At 37.3% G+C, this 12,456-nt stretch overlaps 1 protein-coding gene across 2 annotated transcripts in view; it reads left to right on the top strand.

Moving 5' to 3' along the window:
- RNF121 (ring finger protein 121) overlaps positions 1-12,456 on the top strand; it is a 69,624-nt gene that overhangs the window by 27,365 nt on the left and 29,803 nt on the right. The window contains exon 3 of one of the 2 annotated variants that reach the window (XM_081282370.1): positions 515-656. The exons of the other annotated variant lie outside the window; for it this stretch is intronic. Coding sequence (XP_081138496.1) covers positions 515-656 — 142 coding nt within the window. The remainder of the gene's footprint in view (positions 1-514; positions 657-12,456) is intronic. 2 annotated transcript variants of the gene reach the window in all.

The raw sequence follows: 12,456 nt of genomic DNA, 5'->3' as shown, positions 1-12,456 counted from the left end.
GGCAAAAAATTAAAAATAAAATAAAAAAGGTTGGATGAATAAAGCAAGACTTTAACCTTAGAATCAGCACACATTTGCAATGTTATTCCTTTATAGGTGTCATAAATATCATCAACTAAGAATATGAGACTTCATGGCTATAAACTCTGGGTTACTTTCTTCTGACATGTCAGAATAGAACTGAAATGGACAGTAACACAGGCTTTTCTGAGATCTCCTTCCTACTATAAGAAAGTTGTCAGCTGTTTCTACCTTGAGGGGCAGGCAACAGACTACCCACATCTAATCTCAACAGCTGAGCTTTGTTGTGGGGCCCATAGAACTTCTATTCTATTCTCTAATGTCTGTCCTCTAGGATGTGTGTCCTTTTAGCCCCTAATCTGCATGGATTCCTTCACTTGCAAGTCACAGGAGCGTGTTCTGAACTATGGGCTGGTAGAATATCCCTAGGAAACACTGCTTCTTTACCTCCACATAATCCCTGATTGGCTCACCCCATCTGTTTGGCTTTCAGGGTCGAGCACGCACGCATGCATGCCAAGCATCGTGGCCACGAAGCCATGCACGCTGAAATGGTCCTCATCCTCATCGCTACCTTGGTGGTGGCCCAGCTGCTCCTGGTGCAGTGGAAACAGAGGCACCCCCGCTCCTACAATGTAAGCCACTTTGCCTCTCACTTCTTTGTCAATCATCAATAGACCCTTCCTAAGTATCCCATAGCCCAGCCTAACTCAGGCAGAGAAAAACAGTAACAGTGAACTTTATATATGAAATGGTGAATAGTTTATGGGGTATATGCATGTGTGCATATGTGTGTCTCTCTAAAAGGCAAGTGATTCAGTGGATGAAAACAAAGATAGAACATGAGACTACTTTCACTGCTAGAAAAGGTAGGTGCTTCCTTTTAAACATTGTGGGAGAGATTCATGAAGGAGGTATTCTTCAGAACTATTCAGTTGGAAGGAGGGAAGGTCACTTGACTTGGAAACCAAGCCTCTAATTAATCTTAAAAGTAGGATGTAGATCCCACTAATCTGTATACCAAAAAATAGCAAGCAAAAACAAAAATCCAGAAATGGAAAACATGAGGAAAAATATATGTAAGACATACAGAAAACAAATAGTTAAGTGGAACAAATACTTCCTTATCAGTAATTAAAAATAAACATGATCCATTGATATGCTAGGTATAGGAGATTCACCTTAGATATAAAAAGAAAGGAATTGAAAGTGAAAGAGTAGAAAAAAGATATTCCATGCAAATGATGACCAAAAGAAAGGTGGGGTTGTTATACTAATATCAGAGGAAGTAGACTTAAAAAAAGGAAAAAGCTACAAGAGTCAAAGAAAAGTATATACTGATAAAACTTCAATACACTGAGAAGATATAGCAATTATAAATGTATGTGTACCTAATGAAGGAGCCTATGTGAAACAGAATTAAAGGGAGAAAGAGATAGTTCTACAATAACAGTAGTGGACTTCAATACCTCACTTTCAATATGGATAGAACAGCCAGATAAAACATCATTAAAGTAGCAGAGAACTTGAACAACACTGTAAACCAATAGATGTGTACAGAATACTCCACCTAACAATGTATTCTTCTAATGTATTCACCTAACAATGTATTCTTCCCAAGTGTGCTTTAGACATGCTCCAGGATAGATTGTATGTTAGGACAGAAGTACATCTCAATAAATTTAGGAAGATTGAAATCATAGATTCAGTTACTCTACTTCAGAACTGGCTGGTAGTATACTGGATCCTTTTACAACTATTTTCTTAGAAGTTTTTAACCTTTTCAAGTATCACAACACCTTTTAACATTAAATTATAGCAGATAGGGCCTAGAGTTGTAGCTCGGTGGTAGAGTGCTTGCCTGGCACATGTAAGGCACTGGGTTCGATTCTCAGCACCACATATAAATAACTAAATAAAACAAATGTCTATCAACAACTAAAAAGTGTTGAAAAATTATAGCAGACAGCTGCAAAATAATTTTTGTACTTTGAAAGAATACAAAAGCACATGTTAGAGTAATAATAGTCAATAGTTTTCGAGTTCTTAATATTTTAAGCACTTTACATGTGTAGACTCAACTAAACCACACTACAATCTAATAAGATAGATTCTGTTTTCTTATGGGTGAGAAACTGAGACATAGAAAGGCTAAAAATTTTGCTCAAGTGATAAAACCATTATTTGAACCTGATGATTTTAATTAGGACTTTTAGTCTTAATCCCTAAACGATTCTTTTTCTTTTAGCATATGCTTTTTCAAACCTCTTATAATATAGCCAAAGATTCCCAAGGATCTATAACTCAAAGGATGGGGACTGCCATTTTCTCATTTAATTCATCTAATAGTCTATTATACATTTTTTTTTTTTTTTTAGAGAGAGAGAGAGAATTTTAATATTTATTTTTTTTAGTTTTCGGCAACACAACATCTTTGTTTGTATGTGGTGCTGAGGATCGAACCCGGGCCACATGCATGCCAGGCAAACGCGCTACTACTTGAGCCACATCCCCAGCGCTAATTCATCTAATAGTCTATTAGAGTCAGTATGATCTTAAATGAAGACATTGAAACCTTGAGAGTTAAGGTGTGAAAGGAATATGAGTAGGTTGAGCTAGAATTTGAACCCAGGTCTTCTGTTTCATATTTCAGATTTTCACCTGTTCTATATTTTGCTTCTGGAAGTGGTTTCTCAAGAAGAGAACCAAGAGATAGTCTGAAGCATAGGATGAAGAGAAGCCAAACTTTGCCCTTGATCCAGCATACGTTTTAGGCAACATTGGCCTGTAACTAACTCTGATGTTAGCATGTGCTATATATAGGGACATCTGTACCTTCAGGTCACAATGTATGAAAGGCCCACATGAGATCAAGGCTCTTAGAACTAGGTGCCATCCAGTAGACTAAGCCATTGGGAGGGGCTTCTGTACCTTCAGGTCACAATGTATGGAATGGGCTTGACATCAAGGCTTTTAGAACTAGTCTGTCTGGTAGAATAAGCCACTGCAGGTGGGTCTTCATGTTTGGACCCTGCTGTGCTTCATATTGACATCTGGGACAAGATCCTTGTTTCTTAATGTGTGATTATTGTGCCTACTCTATAAAATGGGTATTACCAAGACTTAATTAATCAAGTCTGGAAAAATAGGAAAACTCATAAATCAAGTATGGAGTGTGAACTCTTGGCATTTCTGTGCTTGTATTTAGAAAATTTCTTAACTATATAGTGTTGGCTATTCTGCAGAGATTTTAAAAAACCTACACTGTAAAAAGTGAGGATACATATATGTAATACAGTGGTTTTTGTTACTTTTTTTTTTTTTTTTTTTTGGTAAGCTGTGGAATCCTTTCCTTAAACAGCATCCTAAAGAAAAACCCACTGTGGAAATAGTTAAGAGATGAGTTTTGGGTAACCCTAATTCCATTCTGAATGTATGGAATTTCTTCTGCTTCCCCATTGGAATTTCTATAGGACTCATCAGACTGCTAATAGAAAGCCACTGATTAGTTCCTTCTTAATAAGAAATATGACTGCAATTTAATGAGTCCTGTTGTACAAGGAATATGCATAGTCATATCATTTCTTAATGGCCACACACTGTAAACACTGCATTGGTGAGAGGATATGCCAAAACTATAGAATATCATTCACTGTGAAACTTAAACCCATATGTTTATAAAATAAGAAAAGGAAATCTGTAATATCCTGCTTTATGCTACTATTATACAATGATTTATGTTGGTTTTGTTAAAACTTGTGTATAATGAATATTTTTATTGCTTTAATTAATACTAACTTTGGAAGAAGAAAAATTGCCCAAGTGGCCTGTGTACAATGCCATCTACTATCCTTTTTCAAGCTTATCAGAAGTTGGAGCTGTTTTTTCTTAGAGGCAGTGTAAAATAAAGAAGTGCTACCATACCCGGTGGGTACCAATGCTTTTTGACTCACTGAGTATATTTCTTTATCATAGTTTTAAAAGCCAAGTAGTGTAGGGTGTGATAGCCTGTAATCCCAGCAACTCAGGAGGCTAAGGTCGGAGGATTGCAAGTTTGAGGCCAGCCTTGGCAAATTAGTAAGATCCTGCCTCAAAAATTAACAAGAAAAAAAGGCAGGTTGGGTGGGGATACAGCTCAGTAGTAGAGCATCCCCTCTTAAATCCCTAGTACTGCCCCCCGCCCCCCCCCAAAAAAAAAAGAATTACATAATTCTGCACGGTTTAAAAAGTAGAACACAAGGCTGGGCTTGTAGCTCAGTGGTAGAGCACTTGCCTAGGATGGGTGAAGCACTGGGTTCTATCCTTGGCACCACATTAAAATAAATAAATAAATAAAGGTTAAATTCTTTTTTTTTTAAAAAAACAACATTTATTTTTTAGTTGTGGTTGAACACAATACGTTTATTTTATTTTATTTCTTATGTGGTCCTGAGGATCGAACCCAGGGCCTCGCACGTGCTAGGCAAGTGCTCTACTGCTGAGCCACAACCCCAGCCCAAAGGTTAAATTCTTAAAAACAAAAAAGGCAGAACACTTTTGCCCAACTCAGAATCTCTAGTTCTTCTATAACAACCACTTTCTATTTCTCTAGTTCTTTTCTAATACTGATCTCTCTATTTTTTTAATATATATAATTTTTTAGTTGTAGATGTACACAATATCTGTATTTTATTTGTTTTTATTTTTTTATGTGTTGCTGGGGATTGAACCCAGTGCCTCACGCATGCTAGGCAAGCGCTCTACCACTGAGCCACAACCCCAGCCCACTGACCTCTCTAAAGTAACGTTGATATTGACATACATTTTTATCTTTATATTTTATGCTTTGGAAAGTAGGAAGTATATACTCCTCACATACTTCCAATTTTTAGTTAAGTAAGTATTCACTGTGTATTATGACATGTAAATATTACTTATGGCTGATATCAGGTGTTATGTTTTGGTTACATTTCTTAAGATTCTTTGGAATGGTTGACATAAAACTCTTGTTAGGGCTAGGGTTGTGGCTCAGTGGTAGCGCAGTTGCCTGGCATGTGTGGAGTACTGGATTAGATTCTCAGCACCGCATACAAATAAATAAAAAAAAAAGGTCCATCAACAACTTAAAAAAAAAAAAACTCTTGTATATCAAGAATAAGCCTTTTGACATATGTTGCTAGTATCTTTCTCCAGTTTGTCATTTGATTTTTTTTTTTAAAGTAGGATCAGTACTGAAATTTTTAAAAAAATCTTATTATTTTGATACGGGTGATTGAATCCACAGGCACTTAACCACTGAGCCATATCCCCAGCCCTTTTTATATTTTTTTAGAGACAGGCCCTCACCAAGTTGCTTAGAGCCTCACTAAGTTGCTGAGGTTGGCTTTGAACTTGCATTTCTCCTGCCTTAGCCTCCTGAGCTGCTGGGATTACAGGTATGTGCCACTGTGCTTGGCAGTCCTGAAATTTTTTAAACTAGATTTATGAGCTGTCTTGTGAACTGAAGACTTTATTCTTTACCATTCTAGTTGGATGGTTCATCTTACTATTCCTAACTTTCCTTGTTGGTTCATCTAAAGCTAATGTCCATAGCTACCAGTTTTGCAATTCCTAGAGACTCCTTACTCTCAGATCTGTTTTAAGTTAAAGGTGGACTCTAAAGGAGAAGCAGAACAGAAACATAGTTGGGACATGCCAGCTATGTAATTACATAAACATAATTAATACCATCATCTAGCATTTATTGATTGCATTATAATTTAGGGATTTTGCTATGACGTAGATAATATTTTTTGTTATTGAGTGGATCAAGAAACTGAGGCACAAAGACTTAATTAAGCCTCACTCAACCAGTGATTAGCAGAGTCAGAAATCACACCCCTTCCATCTGACACCAGTGCTGTCCCCACTTTTTCATATGTCTATTTATTTGTTCAAGCAACAGATATTCTTTGATTCTTTATAGGCCCATGCTGGGGCTATGCTCAGTTAATGTTGTTTCCTTTGTGAAGAAACTACTTTGAAAAACAGTTTAACGTCATCTAATAAAGCTTAATATTCCTATTCCGTATGGTCCAGTAGTTTAATTCCTAAGTATGTATATCAAGAGAAAATTTTGCACATATATCCTAGGAGCATGTACTAAAAATTTCAGAGTAGCACTGTTTAAATTACAGATAGTAAAAATTTGGAAATGATCCAGTATCCATATATAGGTAAATGGATAAGTTTGTTATATTATTTTCATATAGTGGAATATCATATAACATATAAAACTTATAAAAATAATATAATTAATTACAGCTATGAATAATGGTAAGCGTGAATTTTAGCATAATAAGATTGAGTGAAAGGACTGGAGATGTACTTCAGTGGTAGAATGCCTGCTGCTTAACATGAATAAAGCCCTGAGTTTAATCCCTAGCACCAAAACATAATTGAGTGAAATAAATAAGTCATGGAAGCTAAAAACAATGAAAACTAAATAGCATGTTTTAAAAATATGTACATGTACGATAAGACCATAATTTAAAAAGCAAGGAAATGGTAAACTTGAGATTCAGTATACTCCTAACTTCGTTTGAAAGGGAGATTAGATGATACAATGGAGAAGAGCACATAGATAGATATGAGGAATTTTAGATGTTTCACTTATTATTTTGGCTAGTAGCTTCAGTATTTATCATATTAAAAGCAATTGACTTAAAAACGAAAGAAATCTTTTCACATGCTATAGCATTTCTGAACCTTGAAGATGCAAGAAGCCAGTAATAGATACATGAAGTATCTAAGATAATCAAACTGAGAAAACAGAAAGAAGAATGGGGCTGATGAGAGAAGGGGAAAACAGGGAACTATTGTTTAATGTTTCAGTGTTGCAGGATGAAAAAGTCTTAGAGATCTATTACAGGACAGTGTGTCTGTACTTAACACTACTAAACTGTATACTCAAAAATAATTTAAATGATCATTTTTTTACTTCAATTAGGAATAATTTTTTAAAATGAAAATGAAAGTAATCCATGTAGGGACTAAGGATGAGCATATTAATTAACCAATTATTTGAATAATTCCTTTCCTTCTCCACCAGAAGTTAAAAAAAATAAGGCAAGGGAAAACAAAACAAACAAAAACCTTGCCAAGACAGAGACTTCCTTATCAGGTATTGATACATGCCATAAGAATAGGCAAATAGACCTTCAGACAGAATGAGGATCTCAGAGACATAACTTTGTGTAATGGGAACTTTTTTTTTTTTGTAGTGGGGATTGAACCCAGGGGTGCTTAACCACTGAGCCACATCCCCAGCTCTTTTTAATATTTTATTTAGGATCAGGGTCTCGCTGATTTGATTAGGGCCTTGCTAAATTGCTGAGGCTGCCTTGAACTTACTATTCTCCTGCCTCAGCCTCCCAAGCCACTGGGATTACAGGCATGTGCCACTGTGCCTGGCTGTAATGAGAACTTAATATACAATAAAACATAACCACCTATCAATGAAGAAATTAGGTTGTGTTGTGAAAACAAACTCACCACAAGGAGTAAAATTAAAACTAGGTTTCTACATAGTACTGAGTACAAAGGGGATTTAAGATAATTTAGGGCTAGGGATTGTAGCTCAGTGGTAGAGGGCTTGCCTAGCATGTAGGAAGCCCTGGGTTTGATCCCCAGAACCTCAAAATTAAAAAGCGGTTTCAAAAGCAAAAACATCTTCCTAAATATTTTTCGTTTTCTCTTTTGGGACAAAAATAGTCACAGGTGAATGTATGAATTCAAACATAAAGTGCATTCATTGATGTGCACAGGCAATAGTATAAAGCTGACTAAATGTGTGTGTGTGTGTGTGTGTGTGTGTGTGTGTGTATTGTGGTGTTGGGGATCCAACGCAAGGCTTTGCACATGTGTCACTCAGCTACAGCCCCAGTCCAGAAGCAAATTTTATTATATATATAATAGTCCAGGAGGGTACCCTTTTTCTATAGAAATAGCAAATTTGGGCCAGGGGATAGCTCAATGGTAGAGTGCTTGCCTATCATTCATGTAGCTCTTGAGTTCAATCCCTAGCACCACATACACAAGAAGGAAAAGAAAAAAGTAAAGCTTATGAATTTAATAAAAAGAATTATAGGTAAGAAAGATTTGATAAATTTAAATACATTGAAATTAAGGATTTGAGGCTAGAGATGTAGCTCATTGGTAAAGCACTTTGTTGAGTGTGTGTGAGGCCCTTCTTGATTCAGTTTCCAGTGTTGCAAAACAATAAAAAGGATCTTTTTGCCTGAATATCCCTACAACTTCTCAGAATCCTAGACAGTGACTGAGAAAATGTACCATATAGGAAATGATGTCTAGTATTTTAAGAATTATACTAAGTTCTTCAAAAATCTAATCCTGTGTTTTTAAAAAACTAAGGATTTTTGTTCCATAAAGGTTACCATATGCAAAGTTAACATAACCTAATGGAGAAGAGATTAGTAATGATTAATCCTGGCAGTAGAGTAATACCTAGACTATACAAAGGAACTCCTGTGAATCAAGGAAAGATAGTAACTCCAACAGAAAATCTGGCAAAGGGTACAACAGAAAATGAGGAAATCCAAACGGCTATTAAGCCTGAGAAGAGATGCTTAAAGTCCTTAATAATTAGGAAATGCATATTAACATTAAAACAGCAATGAAGCTGGACATGGTGAAGCACCTCTCTAATTCCTTCTACTCAAGAGGCTGAAGCAGGAGGATCACAAAGTTCAAGGCCAGCCTGGGCATTTTTAGCAAGACTGTGTCTCAAAAAATAAAAACGCCTGGGATGTAGCTCAGTGGTGAGTACTAGCCCAGCATGTGTGAGGTCCTGGGTTTGATTCCCCAGCACAATAAAAACAAACAGCAATGAGTTATTACTTTGCATCTATTAGACTGTCAGAAATTAAAAAAAAAAAAAAGGCCTAGTGTTGGTTGGGATCAGAGGCAGTAGGCGCCTTTGTGTAAGCTTTTATGTATATAAGGACTAGTGCAGGCATTGTGGGATAGCAGCATGGCATTGCTCAGGTAGACAAAAATGTACATACATACTGTGATGCATCATGAAGGGGATATTTGAGAAGGTCTTCATTTAAGTGTTACTTGTGGCAGTAACTCTCAGTCAGGAGTTGGAGATAATCTGGGTATCTATTTCTGAGAGAATAAGTAGTTAAAATGTTATAAATAGGTCGGGTACACTGGTGTATGCCTGTAATCCCAGCAGCTTGGGAGGCTGAGGCAGGAAGATTGTGAGTTCAAAGCCAGCCTCAGCAATTTAGTGAGGTCCTGTCTCTAAATAAAATATTAAAAAGGGCTAAGGATGTATGGCTCAGTGATAAATTGCCCCTGGGTTTAATCCCTGGTAACCCCCACCCAGCCCTGTTCCCAGCCCCCCCCCCAAAAAAAAAAATGTTGGAAATGCGTGTCATGAAACTGCGTTGCAGTTAAAAGCAACACATTAGGTGTACCTCTAGCAACTTGGCTGGAACCCTAAAAATATAGTGCTATGTGGAAAAAGAAAGAAACAAATATATAGTATAATGCCAATTGGGAAGTTAAAACACAAAGAAACAGTTTGTATGAATGGACACAAACAAAAATATGCATATTAAATACATTAGAATGTTCTTGGGATGAGGAATGAGAATAAAATATAATAAAAACAACTCCCCAGAGAACGTTGTATAAAAGGGAGGCAGTAGGGTTGTTGTTGAATAGCACAAACATGAATTATTTGAGATTAGCCATGAGAACTTTCAAAGAAAACTTTCTTATGGCATGCCAAGAAATTAATTGATAAGGCTTGTGTTTCTCTCAAACTGAATAAATTTGTGTGTTCTTCACTAGTGCAGGTTAACAGCCCAGTCTCTTAGGGGGATACCCCTGACCACTGATTGGAAAAATACTAGGTCTGCTTTCCTAGAAGAGGGTTTCTCAACAGGGAGACTATTGACATTTGGGGCAAGATAATTCTTTGTTTTTTAAGGGAGGGCTGTCGGGTACATCATAGGCTGTTTAACAACCTCCTGGCATCTCACCCCTAGATACTCTAGCACTCTTCCTCCAGTTATGACAAGCAAATATATCTCTAGACATCGCTGTCTGTTCCCTGATAAATAGCACTGTTCTAGATTCTAGGACCTATAGTAGCAGGGATGTTGTCAGTCCCCAGACTGATTCTAAACAGGGATGCCTGTCCACTGATTCTGTAACTTGGGAGTTCTCAGGAATGTCTACTTTCTGTAACTTGGGAGTTGAAGTCCAATCTTCACATTAAAGGAAGAAAAATATTACTCTCAATTAATTGTTATTTGGAGCATGAATTCCTACTGTTTCCAGCAACAACAATAACACCTTAAATCACTTATAGTTTAAATCTGTTGATGATTTTAGAAAGTGCTTTTCTCTATGGAAAGGCTCTGTAAGGTAAGATAAACCATGACTCAGAATCCTGAAGTGAATTTGTGGGAGCACATGACCATTAAATTGGAGAACTGGACCTAAAACCAACATTTCTCAAAAGCTTCAGGAAATTGTTGGTTAATTTTATTTCTCCTGAGTTTCCTTTTTTTTTTTTTTTTTTTTGGTACTGGGGATTGAACCCAGGGGCACTTAACCATTAAGCCACATCCCCAGCTCCTTTTTAAATATTTTATTTGGAGACAGGGTTTCCCTGAGTTGCTTAGAGCCTCAGTAAGTTGCTGAGGGTGGGTTTGAACTTACAGTCCTTCTGCCTCAGCCTCCTAAGCCACTGGGATTATAGGCATGTGTTCCTGTGCCCAACCTGAGTTTCCTTTTTTAATGACTTGCCTAAATTTTTTTCTTGACTGTCATGTACTTTCACAAATCCCCGTTTACTCATCTTGCTGCCTCCTTTGCAGGGTTTCCCCCACAAATGTAGTGAAGGATGGCAGGGAGGCAGCTGGAGAGACAGAAGGTCTGGATTGGAAGCCTAACTCAGGCCACACTTCTTTTTTGGCTTCCCTGTAGCTTAGTTTTCATCATCTATCCAGAGTGTAATATTACTTAATCCTCAACTCCCTCAGGGATATTAGGGGAAGGGATGAGTTTATGCCTGGAAAAGTATCAGTCCTATTTTTAAAAGATCTCCAAGGAGAAACTTTCATCATCTCTTCTGCCACCAAAAATAGTGTCTTTTCAGATCCCCTCCCCACCGCCCCGAACTGCTGCAAGTTCCCTCTTGGAATGGATGAGTGGCAAGATCTACCTGGAAATCTTTAAAGTACTAGATTTTTCTCAGACCAAGACTTTTAAACGGTTACTAGGATGCTGCTAGAGACTGCTTACTAAGATGATACAGGGTTGTAATCTACTTTCTATGAGAAAGAAAAGAACTTTTATGCTCAGATATAGTAAAAAATTCTAGCTATGATATATGTCATCTTCCTCTAAGCCTTGCCTACCTCTTTAGGCTTATTTCTCACCTCTCGAAAAGACTGGTTGTTTTTCTCCACCATACCATGTTTCTTCATCCTGGAACACTTATCATGATCCCTTTTGCATCTGGACCTTCTAGACCATCAAGACAGAGTTTGAAGGAGGCATCCTTTAGGAAGCTTTTTTTGGTTCCCCCACTTTGAGTGAAGTACCTTTGTTAGTGTCTTACTCCATTGTAGAACTTACATTGCTGAATTGTAGTTATTTGTTTCTCCTCAGCAGACTTAAGATCTTGGGGAGGTTTTTGTTTGTTTGTTTGTTTGTTTGTTTTTAATTTTGAATTCCCCAGTCCTTAGCATAGTGTCCAGTAAGTGCTTGTTAAGTGGCTGCTTGACTGACTCTTGCCTGAGGATGAGACTTGGAAAAGAAGCCATTTTTCTAGGTATTAGAAGAGAAGTGCTAAGACTTAGCTAAGACTTAGTAAATTTACTCTGTACTTCTCTGGACCCTGCGGGAGAAGGGACACAAAGGCAGATTTTTCAGGTCAGTATCAGGGAAGAATTATCTAGCACATATGTTAGCAATGGAATGGTCTGTCTTATGTGATAAGGATGACCATTTGCTAGGGGTGCAATTGGAGGAAATTGCCAAGTATGTTTCTGCCTTGTAGAGTATTCCAGCAATGTGTGGAGACTTACTAGGTCATAGAAATTATATTGAATATGTCTGCTTTCTGGTCATGTACTGCTTTCCAGATATCTGAAGGCAATAGCTAGGCCTTTTCATAGTTGTCTCCAGGCCTAATATCCCAGGGCCTTCAGCTGTTTGTTGTGTGATTTTGTTTTCAGTTATTTGTGATCCTGGCAGCTCTTTTATGGCTATGCTTATTTGTCAGTGTTCTTTGTACAATGTAGTCCAATGACCTGAACCCAGAGCCCCAAGAATGCGTGGACAAAGCAGAAAACAGTAATCTGCTTCCTCCTTTATTTTGGATATTTTCTTAAGCAGCCTAAGTTGTCTTGGCTTTTTTGGCAGCAGCCC

This window comes from Spermophilus citellus, assembly GCF_964194105.1.
Source record: "Spermophilus citellus genome assembly, chromosome: 2".
In the NCBI taxonomy this organism is placed as follows: domain Eukaryota; kingdom Metazoa; phylum Chordata; class Mammalia; order Rodentia; family Sciuridae; genus Spermophilus; species Spermophilus citellus.
Note: the sequence above shows the minus strand (reverse complement) of the source record. Positions and strands in the feature narration are given on the sequence as shown.